We start from the raw sequence: 18,610 nt of genomic DNA on the forward strand, positions 1-18,610 counted from the left end.
GTTCCCTCTTTCTGCATTGTGTTTCTCAAAAAAAAAAAAATTATCAGATGTAGGGCAGCTTCTGTGGTAGAAGAGGATTTCCAACGAGTTCTTTTTTTTATTATTTTCCTCCTTAGGAGAATACGCCAAGAAAGCTTGTAAATTTCGTGCAGCAAAGAGACATAACCTTGGAGGTAACAGCTACTTTTCTCTCTCTTGTAAATTTCAATCACGCACAAATTCATGCACTGTGTGATTTTTGGTCTCCATGGCATGATTCTGAAAATGACCTGACATTTAGTCATGATATCTAAGCATTGCCTTCAGCATTCCAATTTTGCTTGAGGGCCTTCTGCAAGAGGCCTTCTGGATCAGAAGGAAGGCCTTGCCAATGTCGATAACGATGAAGGGAATATTCAAAGGGTTGAAGATCATCGCTCAAATATTCAGTAAGAACCATTCTTCCAATGTTATCTCACTCCCCTGATTTCTAGACTATTGCTACCTTATTAGTCATTCAGATTAACTTATCTGACTATGATGGAACACACCATGAGGATACTAGTTTGTTGTATGAAGTTCATAAACTATGGATCTGTGCAACTCTCATCGATGATTAATAATCGGATTAAATCTCTGTGCTTTTTCAGCAGTGCAGAGGGAGCATGAGATGGAGATCAGGTACCCTACAAATGTGAGGCATGTGTCTCACATAGGTTTGGGTGCTGGTGATTCGTGTCCAAGCTGGGTAAGGATCACCTCATGACTGACTGGTCATCATGCAAAATCTTCATGGCAAACACCTACCGGTTTTGATTTGGTGCATGACTGTGACTATTTGAGCAGATGAATGAATTCAGAGGATTGGAGGAGGTGTCAGCAGCAGCATCCGCGAGCTCTGCTGCGCAGTCAAGGCAGTCCTCCTAGGCAAGTAGCTTGTTCTCATTCCTTTTTTTTTTCGAGGAAAGAGATTGATTACTCAAGAGAAAATTACAATCCTGGGAAACCAGTGACTCAACGCAAAGGGGAACTTGTATACGCCACATCGCAGAGTGTGTTGTATATTTCACCAATTATGCAAGTTCATGAGCGACCAAATTCCTCTCCCTCTTTATAGCCTGGAATTTCACATCCGGCAAAAGACAACTAGCCTACTTAACGTCCTCAATCAAGAAACTAAATGCCGACTTATCCAGGCTCCTACAGTTCAGAGCGGTGATGACTGAAGAGCAATCCAATTCAACTATTGTCTTTCTCTGGATCCAGTCAGCAGCTAGGTCTATACCTTCACTACACGCCATTAATTCCACCTCCTCCGTTGAGGCACCATCAAAGATCACATACCAGGCACACAAAAGGATAGATCCTTGATGAAATCAAATCGCAATACCCACTCCTTCCTTTCAAGATTCTGATGAAAACACACCATCCACGTTGACCTTCACCCATCCATTCGACGGAGGATTCCAGCGAACATTCCCCTTCAGCTCAGTCTTGGCCAAATTAGCTCTCCGCCATTGTTCAGCAATTAACAGAAACGCCTTCTTGCCCTTGTCGTTCACCACACCCTCCTCTTGCCGGACCATGGCCAGTGCCTCAATATAATTGAGCAAGAAAAGGACAGAAATAGCGATCGGCGGCCTGCTAGCTTTGTGCATAATTTCATTTTGAACATGCCATGTGCGCCACAAGAGGAGCGCAACCTGCGCACTGATCTCCAGAGTTAAACTTGAGAATAGATCTAAGAGCCAATCCAGACCAATGTACGGAAAATGAGCCTCATTCAGTATGGTCCAGTGCTTCCTAATCGCTGACCGAAGTGCTCTAGCCTGATTGCAGCTTACAAGTATGTGATGTTCAGTCTCTGAATCCAGGCCACACATTTCACATGTGCTCAGGCTTTCTAGCTAACTTTTCCATTTGTTAACACGAGTGGGTAATCCTTGATTTTTTTAGACAAAAGGAAAACCCCGCTTTTATTGAAAGCGAAGACATAGTCTTACAGAACTATGATTACCAGTTAACCAAAAGCACAAAAGGTAGCAACTCGAAAGACCACATCAACCCTATTACATAAGAGGAAAAAGAGACCGCAAGCTGACTTATTACAGAAACATCACATCAGATATGTTGTTCAAAGAAGGATGAAAATTCTTCGCCCAAAGCAGCACTCTGCTGAGATTTGTTCCACCTTCATCTTATCATTCACCTTTAGAAGGAGCTTCAACTTCTGTAAGTAAGAAATGACAGTATAAACGACATCAATAAGCTAATTAGGGAAAATATGTTGGATAGCCATCTTGTTCCTAGTGCTCCAGATAGCCCAAGCTAAGCCTGAGAAAAAAAAAAGAGACCTAACTTGTAATGAACACCAAAGATACCATCAATCCAATCCTGCAGCAGACTATCAACAGAAGTTGGTTGGCCCTCCCAACCAAATACTTCCGCAATGATACACCACATAAAGCGAGCCAACACACATTTGAAGAAGATATGGTCAGCTATTTCAATACAGCCACATAAAACACGACACCTGCTCCCTCGTCGATGTCTCTTTTTCAGTTGATGACCAGATTGCACTCTGTTCTGAAACAACTGCTAAATAAAGATCCTAATTTTCAAAGGTACTCTACATTTTCAGAGCTTTTTAGCTAAGCTATGAGGCATGCCCCCAGAAGCGAGGAAGTTATACAAGGATCTAGTAGTGAAATGCTTAGAGGGAGATAGAGACCACTCCACACCATCCATCTCATCCGTGAGATGAACATCTCTAAGTAATTCTTGTAAAGACTCTCATTCCTACTTCTGTAGCTCCTCAAAAGTCCTTCTGAAATTAATACTCTGTTCATCCTTAGCACAATCTGCAACCTTAGCATTAGGATTATAGCATACAACATATATCATGGAAAACTGAATCCTCAGAGGAGTACTCTCTAGCCACACATCATTCCAAAACCGAGTCAGACTCCCATTGCCTATATGATGAATATCACCCCATTTGAACAAATGCTTGATATTATGTAAACCTCGCCAAATTGTCTCACGAGCTAAGAGGATAAACCCCGATCATGTGGGTAAAGTTGTACCCCTGCAGGATGTAAGAACAATTCGAATTATCGCGTTCTCAATCATGAGCATGCTTCTATCCATTCACATCGATCGTAGAGTTTTCGAATTTAGAGAAACGACATAGTATATTGGGTTTGGTTGTTAAGGATTATTGATTATATGAGATGATTTTTTTTTATATTTATATACAGGTTGATATTGCAGGATAGATATGCTTTTAGTTAAGTATAGATGTTAGGTTGCTTACGCTTATGAATTTACTTAACATTATGGTCTATTCCTTACTAATAACTTAAATGCATAATTTTTGGAGTCGGATTATTATATGTACTCATTATGGATTAAGTCTTGTGAGTACCTTCGTACTCACGTTACTCTTTCAGGTTCTAGCAGTGAGGAGGAGCTCGTGTTTAGCTACTTCATGCCCGCCAATGTAAGTGGCGGGAATTAGTAGTGAAAACTACTCGTGTGGCATGTTTTTAGTGGATTCTAAGGGCATATGACTTCACCTAACTTTTGTTGTTAATAGGTGATATCATCCGCTACGTATTTTTCTAGTTTTGGTAGGAGGTGATCTGTTCTTTACTCTACTAGCTTTCTTTTGTTGTAAATTGTGTAATTAGTTAAGTGATTAAAAACTTGTAATATAATTTAACTACTCTCTCTTTCTCAAACTCTGTTGTGATGTTATATATTGGAAAGACATGCGTTTCGATCTTGAATATAAAACACATATCGAGACTACCGGAATTAGATTCTGATTAATCATAATAGATGTGATTATATTATATATCATTCCTGATGATTAATTAGAATATAATTTAGACAGTTTCTCACATCAACCCCTATAGGGTCGAGAGGTGGATCCATTTCCTCTTCGATTGGTTCTCAGGCACAGTTGAAAAAAACCGGTGTCTCGAGGCCTAATATAGCCAGGAGCAGTGGTCATCAGTTGCAGACGAGGTCCCAAGGGAGACGTGCAAGGAGGCGTTTGCACGAGACCTCCCCTGAGCTTAACCTTTGGCGAGAGGTCCATGGCTCCCGTGGCAAGTGCTGGGAGGCCATATGAATCGTTATTGGCGTCGCCACTAAGTTTGAAAACCTTCTCACCGGGTTAAATTTTAAGTTGTTATGTATGGTCTATCTTAATGTTTATTTTTCTCTTCTGATACTCATCTATCTATTAATTCTCTTATCTAGTTATAATTTTTTTATATCCTTCCACACCAATCTTCACACAAAATAGACGGTTCTGATAAACCCGGCGTCTGCGTTCCCCTAATGGAATTTTCTTGTTCGACCCGCGCAGGCCGCCCACAGGCCGCGCGTTTCCACTGCTGTTCCGGGCCGTCTGCCGCGAATCACGCTGCCAGCAGGGCCGGGCACGGCTCGATTAGCCTTGGTGCCGTACACACTGGGCCGTACTGTAGCATCCCTACCGCTACCGTCTACCGACCCACCCAGTCGGATTCGTAATGGTGCTTGTGCAACCTGGACCGGATATGAGCCTTCTGCTGGTCATTTTAAAATCTTTTTTAAAAGGAAAATTTATGTATTCTTGTTCAGTTCAATTTGGGCCTCATTTCCGTAGTTTCATTGCAGCTTTATAACTTGAGGTTTCTGCTTGGAACACCGCGATTTATTCTGCATTCATATACTATGAATTAAACAGTTGTCTGCAAAATTCGTTGAACATTCCTGCATTTCAAATGTGTTCTAAATTTTTCGCGTGGGCACCTGGGAACGGATTACCCGTGAAATTCGTGCGTGGTTTGTGAGCACATGTGGCTTGCTTATTGGGCAACATATTTTTTGGCAACTTTACACTTGCCCTTGTCAGCACATTTAATCTCGGAATACGTGGTCAGCGGCATTTACTCTCGGAATACGTGGTCAGCGGCGTATGAACATTAAAATCTTGTTTCAGAACTCTAGTTTTGAGATTTATTTGGAGTTTATAGAATAAAGTAAAATAATCAAAATAATGTTTTTAGTTTAAAATAAAAATAAAATGTCTAAACCAAGATTCCTTAATCTATCCATAGTTCTAACTTCAATAATTTTTAAAGCTATGAATAATCAACTCTAAAATTTTTTAGAGCTGATGTACTACCCTTCGCTGCAGTTCCTAGCAAACTCTTATGTCTTCTTTGATTTCCTGTCGCACGTTCTTCAACTGCTGACTCGCATTGTTGTGTTGCTGCAGACTTGGAGCAACCGCCCGGCATGCTGCTGCCTATAGATGTCCACCCAGACACCTCCGGCCAGGGCTCCGCCTGCGCTGGCAGTGGCACCCCAAGAGGCCCCAAGAAGGCGAGGAGGACGAAGAAAGCCAGGGCATCGTCGCCTGCCTCGTCCGCGAGGTCGTCCTCACGGAGGTTGATGGCCTCGTTCGCCACAGCGTGCGATGATTCCGGCGAGCCGCAGAGGGCGCTGCGAGTCGCCTGATCGCAGAATGACGCCGGTGCAATCTCTGTACGTACATGCACGTCGCCGCGTGTTAAATAAAGATGGAGCCAAGTTTCTTCGAAAAAAGAAAAGGAACCAACTGAAGAATAGACCAATTAGCAGACAGAACAGGGGTACGGCTCCATGCTGAATAAACAGTTCTTCATTCTTGCGTTTTGGACACTTGGTGAACGGTTTTGGTTGCTGCTCAAGAACTATCGATAACAGGTGAAGAATGCGTCAAATTGGCCATTCTGTTCAACTTGCAGATGCGCATGGGCCCGTGCTCCCACCTCTGGGCTCTGGCCAATTGACATCTGAAACTTACCGTGGGCATCATAAGAGCACGCCACAGATCTGGACAAATCACTAGCTTCTTCTGGGATTTTGACCTGAAGAACTATTGCGCTTCTCAGAATTGCGACACTTCTTTGAATTTCTCTGCACTTCGTTGTCTGATCCCTGCGGTCTTCTTTTCCACGACGCGGCGAGCTCCTCAAACGCGTTGGCGTAGAGCTGCCAGCGTGGTCAAAGGTGGCCCTAGGGGGCTGGTCTTTAGATTTCGGTGACTTGAGGGAAAAAAAACAGAGCTTATATTGAATTGAAACATAAATAATAAATATATATATTGTAAAGATAATATTCGATATATTAAGAAATTATTTCTAATAAACACTTAAAGTATATAAAAAATAACGTTTACCTCCAACAATTTGTAGTGATCATATTAAATAATTTCTTCTAACATATGCTAAAAATTAAAAAAAAATTACAGCAATTGAAAACTAGTGCAAAGCTATAAAAGCAAATAACCGACTTAAGAAATCTTACCAATTAGCACGTGGTAACATGAAACTCTCAAGAATTTGAATCCCAAAGACCACAACCCGTGCCATCAATTGATGGCTTACAGAGCTTACTGCAAATGTGCAAATCTTACCGATTATACCAAATCACCGACAGAGATAATCTAATTACTTCAAAAGTGTAATTGGTCAAGTCATCACGTGCCGAATGTTGATGTGCTAATTGTTAAATTGTACAGGTGAAAAAGCTGAAAGAACATGTTGCATGTTTGCTACTCTGCTTGCATGTTTGATGTTGCATCTATCAAGTCATCACTCTTCAAGAACAGGTTCCGATGTTGCCTGCGTGAGAACTGAGATGAGAATTTCTTTACTTGAGACTTTAGTCTTCAGGCTAAGCGGCAATCCCAGATGGCCAGATTCTCGGGCACTCAGTGGCAATTCCAGATGCCCTGAAGTTCAGGCTGACTTGATCGATTGCACTCAGCATGTGAATACGTGATGACTTGATTGATTTTCCCGGTAGAGTGCTTAGGTCGTCAGGGTCACCGCCGTCAGCGGCGCTGTGGTTGCGGCCTACTGCTTGTGGCGGCACTTGCCAGACGCCAGACGATGAGACAAGTTGACGAGGAGACAAGAAGACACTAGAATACAAGACCAGATCGGCTGCATCGGCACTTCAACAATAGGCACACATATGTGGACGACGTGCACTAAGTGCTAACCGCACGATATGAGCCATATAGCCATATGAGTTGCTAATATGCGATATGACCTGCACAGTATGAGCCTAACAGACTTACCTGGGTCAAAACTCAGTACAAAAGAGAAAATACACTATATGTATATGGGAAAGCTCCTAAGTTTTAGAGGTCCAGGGCGGCGCCCCTCTTCCCCCTGAGGGCTGGCCCTGGGTGGCCACCTAGCGTCGGGCGGCGGCACAAGAAGCTCTGCCGTCGGAGCTAGGAGCAAAAGTACATGGAGAGCAGGGGTGCGGATGCGTTTACACAAAAATCGAAAATCAATGCTAACTCTTAGAATTTTACCTCTATCGCATCTCCTACGGCTCAAACTCCTGCATCCACAGGCTGATGTCGAGTGTAAAGCTGTGCGTAGATAAGATCTTGCATCCTCTCTATTTCGCTCTAGTTTCGCTGCTGATCAGAGCCGCTCGCTGACTTGTTGGGTGGCGTGGCATACCACGTTGACCTGAGTCGTACAATTCCAATCCAACGGCTAAAAAAAGATTCAGGTGTGGTCGTTGTTTCATTTACAGTTCATCTGGTCGGTATATCGAACAACGACCACCCCGGGCTCCGAGGTGCCCACCTGGCGGTCACCATCGACGGCAACCACGCCGTCCTGACCTCCAACCGGCCCCGAGACTTGCGTCGACGGGGAGCGTTGTGCTCCTCCCCGGCAAGATACGCTCGCTAAGCCCGCGTCTTCTCCGGCAGACTAGTGTGTGTCTTCGAGTTCGGCGGCGCCACGCGAATCCCAGCCAGCACCATGTGATCTGCTCGAGTCCAAAATCGATGAAGGGCATCGCTGAGGGGGTTCAAGGTCGATCGGGAGCGCCATCGTCCCGACCGTGCTGTCATTGCTGCATCCACGCATTTTGTTGTAGTTAGACTGTTTACTTTCTTCATCTACGATTCATTTTCTTCAACATCAGCCTATGGCATGATCAGATCTATAGTTTTCCTTACAAGCTGATATCAACTCGGCAAATTGATACAACTTCCACAATTAAATAGGCTGTTTGACAGAGCTATAGATATAAGAATTTTTGAGCCAGGTATCTCTAGCTCTAGAAATTTATGGAGTTTGCGCTATAAATTAATCAAGAGTATTTAGATATGCTATTTTATTTTCATTTTAATTTAAAAATAAAAACAAACCATCTTATATTAATTTACAAACTTAATATTTAATGTAGAGTTGAGAGCTAGAGCTCTACTAAATGGAACAAGTAGTAGACTATTGTGTGTGACCTGCGAGCACTTTGGCAATCTAGGTGAAGTTTCTCAGCAGTGCTCAATTCATGGATGACCATTTTGCAGAGCAGTAGTGCTCCAAAAACGGAAACTGCAGTTAGATACTGGTCCTAGTTTTGTAAGACCATCTTCAATAGCTACCTTAAATTTTCATTTTTAAAAATACTATTAGAGCATCCTCTATCACTATTACAGCATCTCTTATTTTTTCATCTCCAGCAGCTACCCTATTTTCTACATTCTACTCCTCTTTTTCTCTCTTCGGTCCCACTGTCTTTTGTCCCTGGACACACCGTCAGCCACTATAAACAGTACTGTTACAGTGATGCGTGCTGCTACAGTACCCCCCAATACAGACCAGCTCTCCTCTCCGCAACACTGTACAGCGTTGTGCGGTACTGTAGCATTGGATGAGGTAGCTGCTGGAGTTGGCTTATGAGCACGTCATATATCTGGACAAATCACTAGCTTCTTTTGGGATTTGACCAGAAGAACTATTCTGCTCCTCAGAAATTCTATACTTCTTTGAATTTCTATGCACTTCGTTGTCTGATCCCAGTAGTCTTCTCTCCCATGGTCAGTCGCATGTGGCGACTGCTGAGAAAGAACCACAGCCACCACCCCTCGTGGCTCCGCATGCAGGCAGCAGATGCAGTACGTTCTCCTTGCAACCAGGTCAAGTCACGAATAACTTCAGCACCAAATGCAAGAAAGTTCTGAACACTTTTTTGAAAAAGATTGTTATCTCCCACTATGTCTGATCTGTCGATCGATCAACTCAATCACTCTTTTCTTCTCGTTTCTCTGGACTAATTCGATTGGACATTTGGACCGATCAAGCATCAGGCGGGCCAGGAACTTTCTAGCGACTCTGCTGACCGAGGCGCCAGGCTTCGACATGTGTGTGGAGCACCACAGAGGAGCACGGATCATTGCTCCTCTGAAAACGACGTTGGCTACGTATCTAGACCGGAGCGAGGAGGAACCGTCGTTCCAGCTCAGGGGACACTCGTCAGAGCATCAGCCGTCCACGGCGGTGCAACGCCGTGCAAAGCACAAGACGACCAGGACAAGTCCTCCTGACGCCTCCAACCAATCACAAGAAAAAGGTGGTGATCGATCAGGTGCATACCATGGCCGACTAGCCAAACGCAACACCTCTGCAGATTAACATAGCCAAAAGCAACGAACCTGACACCGTGTAAAGCCACTTGAGTTCAGACCTGAGCCAGGCTTACAAATACCGGTCAGGCCCCTGCGTTTCGATCACCACAAGGGGACCACGCAAGTACACAGCTCCTCCTGTTTCTTCTCCCAAGCTCCCATCGATCACAAAGAAGACCCATCTCGACAGACATGGCACGGCCTTACCGTCTAGGACTGGTCTGCTTCTCCCTCCTGGTCGCTGCGGCCAGCGCGACGCAGTTCAGGGTCGGGGGCCAGAAAGGCTGGAGCGTGCCTGATTCCGGCTTCGAGCCCTACAACACGTGGGCGGGGAGGCTGCGGTTTCAGATAGGCGACCAGCTCTGTAAGTTCCACGAGATCGCGCGCCGGCCATGATGGCAAAGATGCAGCGAGACATCTCTTCGTTTTTGGTCACCTTGTACGTGCTGTTCTTGAAAATTTTTGTGCGTGTGTGTGGGGGCAGTGTTCGTGTACCCGAAGGAGACGGACTCGGTGCTCCTGGTGGAGCCGGCCGCGTACAACGCGTGCAACACGTCGTCGTACGTCAGGAAGTTCGACGACGGCGCCACCGTGTTCACGTTCAACCGCTCCGGCCCCTTCTTCTTCATCAGCGGTAGCGAGGCCAACTGCAGGGCCAACGAGAAGCTCATCGTCGTCGTCCTCGCCGACCGCAGCGGCACCCGAACCCCGCGGGCTCCGTCTACCACGCCGCCGCCGTCTTCCGCGGCAAGCCCCTCGTCGCCTCCCTCTGCTGCCCCTATGCCAAGCCCATCGTCCCCTCCCCCGGCTGCCCTTCTGCCGGCTCCTGCAGCCACCCCGAGCTTGGCGCCGTCTCCAGCAAGTTCGGCTCCTGCAGCCACCCCGAGCTTGGCGCCGTCTCCAGCAAGTTCGGCTCCTGCGGCTGCTCCTACGACCACCCCGAGCTCGCCACCGTCGCCCGCGGCTCTGGCCCCGTCGCCATCCACCTCGCCTGCCACCCCAGGAGGCGTGCCGCAGCCACCTTCTGCTTCAGCCAACGCGCCAAGCGCCGAGGGTGGCAGCACGAGCACGCCGACGCCACCTGCAGCCAAAGGTCAGAGCGGGGCTGCCACTGTGGTCGCGGGCTTCGTCGGCTCGCTAGGCGCCTACATCGGTTACGCCATGCTTGCCATGTGAAGTGTTCTGCGGCGACGCGTTTTGTGTAATGTATCTTGAGTGAGATAACTTACACTGTGAAGAGGATCATTTATATTTGTATTTGTTCTCGTATTTGCTGATAATAAAGGCATGCACCGTTGAGCTTGATTGTCCTTGCCAACTATCCTGAAATGCTCAATATGCAGTTATGCACTGAAGCTACATTGCAGAACTACGTTTCGAGGCAATCAGACAATATCCACATCGTCAAAAACTAAATTTCTCGAAATAATAACGCAGCATGAACTTAATCTGAATAAGCACAGGCCGAGGAAAAGTAGATTCTAAAACTGGTATTCAGAAAGCAGAGGATTCTGTTCAGCACCATGCAAAACCAAGCAATAATGCTGTATCTTATCGAGCTAACTAATAATCAATCTGAAAGGAAATACAAGGTTCTATAGAGTGAAAACGCATGTTTTAGCATAAATATGACAAGTTAATTCCTCAACCAAAATAGGAACCAGGCAACATCATAGATTCGACTAACAGTAAATGGTACTCAACATAGAGCAAAATTAAAGCTCCTCTTGAGAAGCGTAGAAACAGCAACACTATCCAGAGAGGACTAGTTTCTTGATGGCCCGCGCCAAGAGATGACAAGTAGCCTGAACAAGGCACCTACAGCCTCCTCCCCCTCCTACCACCCTTTCTGCGAGTGCTGTCAGTGGGAATCGGGGTAACATCCTCTGCACAGAACACAAATGGCGCCATTAATATACACAAGCAATATAACTTTCTATCAACATAACCGATGCAACTATATCAAAGCAGGAAAAACTGGTTGAGTTGGATCTTAGCAAGATATCAGAATACTTACCAATGCGCCCAATTTTCATCCCAGAACGGGCAAGAGCCCGGAGAGCAGATTGAGCACCAGGTCCAGGAGTCTTGGTCTTGTTGCCTCCAGTGGCACGAAGCTTAATATGCAGTGCAGTGATACCAAGCTCCTGAAGACAAAAGAACCAATTCACAAATTACTTATCTGGATGCAGCAACTCTAACAGCAGCCTTACATTGATCTATGCTTTCAGTTAATTAAGCAGACATCATCTTTGGATACACAGATGAACAAATGAATGAGACCGATTACACATACCTTGCATCGCTGTGCAACATCTTGGGCTGCAAGCATAGCTGCGTAAGGTGATGACTCGTCACGATCAGCCTTGACCTTCATCCCACCTAAATGGTTCATAACATCATGGTTACAATTAAATACCATTACCAATATTGCTCAGGCATGGAATGACCAGGAAAAAGGATTATACCAGTGATCCGAACCAGTGTTTCCCTTCCAGACAAATCAGTGACATGCTGCATATTAGAGGATCACAGTTAAATTTGGCCAGCAAACGAAAAGGTCCATCAGAGGTAAAGTATACAGCACTTACAATGAAAGTGTCATTGAAGGACGCAAAGATGCGAGCAACACCAAAGACATACTCTCCTTCACGGACAGTGGGTCCAAGGGTGACATTTTCCTCCTTGGGCTCCCTGGTCTTCCTCTTCGACTGCAAACATATACTACTGTTAGGCGCCATTTAACTTACCAAACTCACGTGACAAAGTCTAATAACACTTCCGCAGCACACAATGCTGTTGGAGGATCAAAATATACCATATTAATTGGGCACAAGAAGGTAGCCTAAATTGCTTGCCAGGAGTTACTCTAAGGAAAAACTACTGGAGTTACCCTAAGAGAAAACTGCTAGAAGCCAATCAAAAGCGAACCCAGGCTGCAATTCACTAAGCAAATAAACCATTTCCAGAACTCGAACAACACTTGCAATACAGTGCATATTGTGAACAACCATGCTTTCATCAAACTTCTAAATTTTCCAACTTCGAAACAATTCAACCCTCGCAAACCCCACGCAGTCGACAACTCTTAGTAGAATCTAATAAGTAGACTTCAGCCGAATAGTCAATTCTACCACGGATTTGACTGCATACCTTCATATTACATTCGGGGACGCTAAAGATCTTCGCCTACAGCACTACATCAGCTGTGATTAAATTTGAAAAAACCTTTGCACCACACATCACTGTAACGCTTAGAAGCCACACTTCAATCTACCAATCCAGCGAGCAACTAAGCGATTATGCACCAGCACACCAGCCGTAAGCTCCAATCAACAATTTTCCCTACCATATCTACGCTCTTAGGAACACATCTCTCAACACAATTAACCCTACCACTAGCATGCTTCCACCTAGATCTGGGTTCGAATCACGAGCGCATGAGGAGAGGCCTCACTTACCATGGTTGCGCGGAGCGACGGGCGACCGGAGTCGAGTGCGCCTTGTTGAGATCACGAGCACGCCGCCGCTGCCTCCGCCGCCGAAACTTCAGAAAAGCGAAGAGCGAGGGTTCGCGCTTATATACGAGGGCGCAGCACACCTAGGGTTTCGTCCTACCGTTGCTTACCAAAATTCCTCTTTTGCCCTCGATCCTCTGTCTCTTCTGGTGGGCCCCATTTCTTGTACAAGGCCTGGGCCGGTAATTTGGTGACTTTAGCTCTTAACGGGCCAAAATTTGTTTGGGCTAAATGGTCTGGGTAAGAATGTACCCATTTGCTTTCGTTGCCTCGCCTTCCTTTTCCATCGGGGAAAAAAAGTTATGTAACGCTGCAGATGACTTCTTTTGTAGTAGCATTATTTGATAGCTATTACCTATTCTTAACGTGGATTGCAGAACGATAGATCTCGTTAAAATAGGAAATTATTCTTCATATTTGATACTTGATATACGAGTAGTGTTGAGTGAATTTTATCCACTGTTTTAAGATCGGGACATGTAACATTATCCAGACGGTGTTACATGAGAGTTGTTTGCAGCATAGATTTTTTTTTCCTCCCATCGCCTCTTCTTTGGACTCCGACCACTGTGAGAAGGGGAAGGGAAGCATCCGTCGTCTCTTCTTGGGATCGCACGCCGCGCTCGAGGGGGAAGAGGCGAGGTTGATAGGTGAGCCCTTCTCTCTCTCTCTCTCTCTCTCTCTCTCTCTCTCTCTCTCCTGCGTTGCCGTGATCTGAGGATTCGTGGGTGGGTGTGTCGTGCTGGTGAATCTGACTCATTTTGCTGTTCTTTGAAGTGAATAGGGAGGAGAGGAGAGGAGAAGAGGTGGTGGTGGTAGCCTGGTAGGAGGAGGAGGGGGGAGGATGAGCGAGGAGAGGCCGGTGCCGCGGCGGGAGAGCCCGTGGGGTTTGCCGGAGGGCGACAATCGGCAGCCCAAGGCGCACCGCTGCAACGACCGCGCCGAGGACGTCGTCCAGGTCCGCTCGCTCTCTAGTCACATGTTGCTTCTAGAAGTTCGCCCATTGCTCATTGTATCTTCCAACTGATGAATAGAGATTGTCGCAACTCATAACTATCTGAACCCGCAAATGATAATTTTTGGCTAGTTTAGTGGTGTATCCTCAATACTTGTGTGCTGCCATCTAACAATTTTGGTTGTGCCCAGCTTAGAGTCACTTGACATTGCATCAGGCTGGCGTTGCATTGTTTCAGTGAATGCTTCACTGCCCAAAACTCGTCTTAGCTCACTTGAAAATGTTTTCCTGGCATGTTAGTCACATAATGTTGCCTGGTACCTAGTAACCTGGACCCCAGAAGAAACCATGATTCAACAACCTGTAATCAGGACTTCTTCTGCCTTGCCCTGCTGTTACTGCTTTCAGACTACCATTTTCAGCCTAATTTAAATATGAAAAGCACAGTTTAGGAATACTAATAGGCCAGCCTGACTGACGTGTCTGCTTTCAGGATGGAATACACCCCATATCTGAGCCCGAGAGCATATAAAGAAACCACCCTGAAGCTTGCTAGTTTATGTTAAAGCCCTAAAAATAGTAGGTACTGATCTGTCTACTTTGAAAAACCAATGTTACCGGGACTCGCGAGTCCGAATTTTTTTTGCCGCGTCAACGTGCCACCGGACCCAGTACAACACGCATCCGACCCGCCGTGGCTGTGTCAAAGGCTGGGGAGAGGAGGAGGAGGAGATGGCGACGGCGGCGGAGGGGGAGAGGCTAAGGCGGCAGCGGGGGAGAGGAAGAGAGGGAGGTAGCGGTGGGGGCAAGGGGGAGGGGGAGGCGGTGGGGGCGAAGGGGAGGAGGCAGCGGCGGGGGAGAGGGGGAGGAGAGGCGGCGGCTGGGGCTGCTGGGTGAGTGGGTGGAGGAGAGGACTCGGGAGAGGTTAGGGCAAGTAGATGTAGATGGGCTGGATGGGTCATAAAATGGCAGTCCAATAGCTCATCTAATCCTTTATTCCCTTTTTCTTTTTTTATTAAACATGTGATGCATTTGCTTGTGGATTTATGTGGATCAGTTATGAATGTGAAAAAAATAGTAGTTGCAATGCAAAATTATTTGCACAACATATTTTCTCTAATTTGAATTTCTATTTTATTTTATAAAATAATAAAAATAAATATATATATATATATATATATGATGAATTTCCGAATCCTATCTTTTAGAATTTGCCGAATCGGACACCCACACCCGAGTCGGACTCCGACACCCGCACCCTGTCCGTGTAACACTGTGAAAAACATCATGAAATAAGTATAGTTTTTCAGTAAGCACAGCATAAAAAGCAGCACAAATCAGTTGGAGTTGGCCACTGTCATGACATGGTGGCTGTGCTAACAATGAACCTGCTAGCGTCCAAACTCCAAAATGCTACCCCCATTTCGGATTCTTGGTAGTGTGCACTTACCAGCCATAGCCACTTACTGCATGTTTGCCAAAGATAGCTGAATCCATTGGCTCTGCTTTTCATGATTTTAACAACATTAGGTCAAATGCTGCATTGTTAAGTCTTAAATTCTTCGGTATACAATATGCTGAACATACTTAGTTTTGCGAATTATTTTGCAGGCTTGCTTTGAGGGGAATCCATTCAAGACAGTTCCGGGTCCATTCAAGCTCTTCTGGCAGTGCATGCGGTCGAATCCTGGGTATGTGTAGCTTCTCATGATTTATGTGTTTGATGCTTTTGCCACATCATATATGATCAGCAATGCTTTTGTCACATCATATCTGATCAGTGATGCTTTTGTCACATCATATCTGATCAGCGATATGATGCAAGACACTGTTGGATCGATAAAAGAAATAAGCATGCTCTGATTGAGGGGAATCTAAACTTGCGAGTGGTGACTAAAGTGTAGTTGATGTTAAGGTGGACCACTTTATCTTGTCTGTACCTTTTATATTTATTTATTGAGGAGGATATTAACAAGTAATTGCAGAGAAGCCCATGAAGAGTAATCTCTGCAGGAGACAAGGTTTTGGTGGCTTCAAATCTGTTTATCTAGCAGCAATATTCTACCACATGGCTTTGTTCATTTTCACCGTAACTGACCCATAGTGACTGAATTGTATGAGTTAGCTTATAAAGTGGATTTTTGTATTCTTGTGGAAGTTATAAGCTCCCTCTCTATTTTTCCGAATCTCCAAAGTTTGTGAAGTGAGTGACTGCCTGCATACTTCTTGGACTAGCTGTGCCATACTGCCATCAGCGATTTAGTTTCTCTCAGAGAGTGTTTTTTAGAGTTGTTTGCTTCCACATGTGATGTTGCATGTTCCGGAAAGGTGGTTTCGTTAGTTGCTTGGATGGGGCATGCTCATTTATGCATTGGGTAGCTGTGAAACCTGGTCCAGGATTAGTGAAAATATGCGTGCATATCTCAGCCTGGTAATCATTTGGTCCAAGTTGGTGCACTGAGACGGCCTGGCCAGGAGCAACCAGTTCAAACATGACAAGGCTAGAACAGCTTAATTGATTAAATGGCACCGAAATGAACAATAAGTATAATTTGCTACTATGCCACAACTCGAGAAGGGTATGAAAACTGAAGACCTCTAATATCAGAACATTTTTAACATATTTTGTTCTTAGAAAAAAAGTTAAGTACTTCCGGAAGCTGTGATGCCGAAACACTAGCAGACTTGATGACTTCATTCAAGTGTGAGGCTCATGATGAATCCACCCAGAAGAACTAGTCACTATTCGTTTGACCCAGTTAGGCAAGCGTTTGGTTCACAACTTAGGCATGTCAAACTTTTTTTCACCTAGGTCCCACAAACCATACACTTATGGAGTTGTGGCAAGATGCCCCTAGGCGAGTTAAGTTATGGTGAGCTTTTTCTTTACCACAAGTTAGGCAAGAAAGTGTGGCAACACTAGGCACTCTTAGGCCATGATCCAAACAGGTCCTAGATTCTTCCTCATATTTGTTTCAACATGGTGATAAGCATTCTGACCCTGAAGATTATCCTTTTCGTTAGCATCAGTAGTTATTCACATATGGACCTGTGATTTGCAGGGAGGAACCAACCGAACCGTATACTTACCTGCAGCTGGATCCTCCAAATAGGGCTGAAGTCAAGCTGGAGTAAACAGCATCTGAATCTTCAACAAGCGCGCCTAGTTTATTTCTCTTCACTTTTGAAGCGGTTCTTATCTCCAAGGGATCATATGAGCACAATGCTGCCTTATGTTTGGGTGTTTATAAAATCTAATCTGCAAATCTGCCTTTCCAGGCTATTAACTCCTTGAAATCGCTGTTGCAATAAACCTTATCTGCAAATCTGCCTTTCCAGGCGGTGAACTCCTTGAAATCGCTGTTGCTGATGTTTGAATTGCGCCCCTTTTCAGATACTGAAACGTGATATGCAGTACTTCCAAGTCCAGTCGTTGTGGGCCTTCAGAGTTTAGGCCTCGCTCAGTCCTCATGGTCTGTTGCTTGACCCCACAGAATAGCCTCTGTAGCAGAGTTGTCTATCTGTTTGTTCATACTGGTATATGTTTACAGTTGCGTATAAATAATGCTTGATTCCTACACTCATCGGTACACTGCCAGATGAATTAGTTCTGACAGTGTGTAGATGCCCTCATAAACTTCTCCTTGACGATATGATTTGCTGATTCCCTTGTCATTATCTCCATGTACCGCATGGGTCTGACCATTTTGCGTGAAAATTCATACAGAGAGATGTACATGCAAACCCAGTACTATTTCTACAGTTTTTTTGGTAGGACCAGTGAACACTGTGGAGATTGGATTGGAGAAGCTACAAGCCATTGTCACTGCAGCACGTGGCCATGGGCCAGGCACGCATCAAGGTTAGAGACCGTGCCGTCCACGGTGACTCGGTGAGTCGTCTTCCCATGGCCTGTTCACCTGTTTCCTTCTAACTGTTACGAACCAATGCAATGTGATCAATAGGTTACTTGTTCGTTTAGGAGGGGTGTCTCCTCAACGGCAACCACCCCTTCATCTTGTATAAATCAATGAAATGAAATACTAATCCATTCTCTATTCGATTGTGTACTGTTCATTACAATCCGCTCACAACACTGACCTCAATGCAAGTCTGCAAGTCCACATGCCGTGGCATGCATGCACCCCCACCGCACCCCTGCATTCATCGCCATCTGCAGATCCAATGCAGCTGCCGATAACTGACGCGATGCCGGTCGAAAACTTGCGCCGATCCCTGGCTCGCATCGCCCTCGGATCCAGGCCTTGATTCCTGTAATGTGGACAACGCCCCAGCTTCTGCTACAGCCTACATAGGTTATCATCCGTCACGGACGAACGCGGACGCATGGTTGATCCATGTGTTGAGCTGAGCATTCAGGCATGGCTACCAAGAGCAGATGTGGCTGCCCTGCTCTTAGTCTTCTCCCAGCTCTAACCGCATATCTCCTTGCCGTCGTCGTCGCCGCGCTCATCACCGTTGACCGCGTTCCAGACGCAGACGCTGCCCATTACCATTCACTTTCTCTGGCCTCGCTGCATCAGCGTCGGCCATCGACCTCAGCCCGGGAACCTGCGAAACTTAAAGTACGCATGCATGCATGGCTCTATCCGAGTTTTCTGTGACGCGCTCAGGCAATGCCAGCGTTACACTAACGCACCGTGACTTATGCTT

The 18,610-nt window shown here is 45.6% G+C and overlaps 3 protein-coding genes and 1 pseudogene across 5 annotated transcripts; 3 read left to right on the forward strand and 1 right to left on the reverse strand.

The window, feature by feature from the left end:
- The first annotated feature begins 370 nt into the window (after positions 1-370).
- On the forward strand, positions 371-5,534 carry LOC133930524 (CRIB domain-containing protein RIC10-like; annotated as a pseudogene).
- A 3,913-nt stretch (positions 5,535-9,447) lies between these two features.
- Positions 9,448-10,768, forward strand: LOC133883156 (early nodulin-like protein 18). The gene is made up of 2 exons (XM_062322377.1): positions 9,448-9,827; positions 9,948-10,768. The coding sequence occupies exons 1-2, from the start codon at positions 9,656-9,658 to the stop codon at positions 10,637-10,639; spliced, it is 864 nt and encodes a 287-aa protein (XP_062178361.1). The 5' UTR covers positions 9,448-9,655; the 3' UTR covers positions 10,640-10,768.
- Positions 10,769-10,933: 165 nt separating this feature from the next.
- On the reverse strand, positions 10,934-13,075 carry LOC133883157 (small ribosomal subunit protein uS11z). The gene is made up of 6 exons (XM_062322379.1): positions 12,925-13,075; positions 12,055-12,174; positions 11,932-11,977; positions 11,760-11,845; positions 11,481-11,610; positions 10,934-11,349 (listed from the first exon to the last, which is right to left on the reverse strand). The coding sequence occupies exons 1-6, from the start codon at positions 12,925-12,927 to the stop codon at positions 11,282-11,284; spliced, it is 453 nt and encodes a 150-aa protein (XP_062178363.1). The 5' UTR covers positions 12,928-13,075; the 3' UTR covers positions 10,934-11,281.
- Positions 13,076-13,329: 254 nt separating this feature from the next.
- On the forward strand, positions 13,330-17,516 carry LOC133883158 (uncharacterized). Of its 3 annotated transcripts, none has more exons than XM_062322381.1 (5): positions 13,330-13,631; positions 13,759-13,939; positions 15,548-15,627; positions 16,999-17,093; positions 17,331-17,516. In XM_062322381.1, the coding sequence occupies exons 2-4, from the start codon at positions 13,826-13,828 to the stop codon at positions 17,069-17,071; spliced, it is 267 nt and encodes an 88-aa protein (XP_062178365.1). In that variant the 5' UTR covers positions 13,330-13,631; positions 13,759-13,825; the 3' UTR covers positions 17,072-17,093; positions 17,331-17,516. The 3 variants fall into 3 exon arrangements, 2 of the variants coding, with proteins under 2 accessions (XP_062178365.1, XP_062178364.1); XR_009902823.1 differs by having other exon boundaries at positions 13,337-13,631; positions 16,999-17,192; positions 17,244-17,516; XM_062322380.1 differs by having other exon boundaries at positions 13,337-13,631; positions 16,999-17,516.
- The last annotated feature ends 1,094 nt before the right edge of the window (positions 17,517-18,610 follow it).

Source organism: Phragmites australis, chromosome 10 (assembly GCF_958298935.1).
Source record: "Phragmites australis chromosome 10, lpPhrAust1.1, whole genome shotgun sequence".
In the NCBI taxonomy this organism is placed as follows: Eukaryota; Viridiplantae; Streptophyta; class Magnoliopsida; order Poales; family Poaceae; genus Phragmites; species Phragmites australis.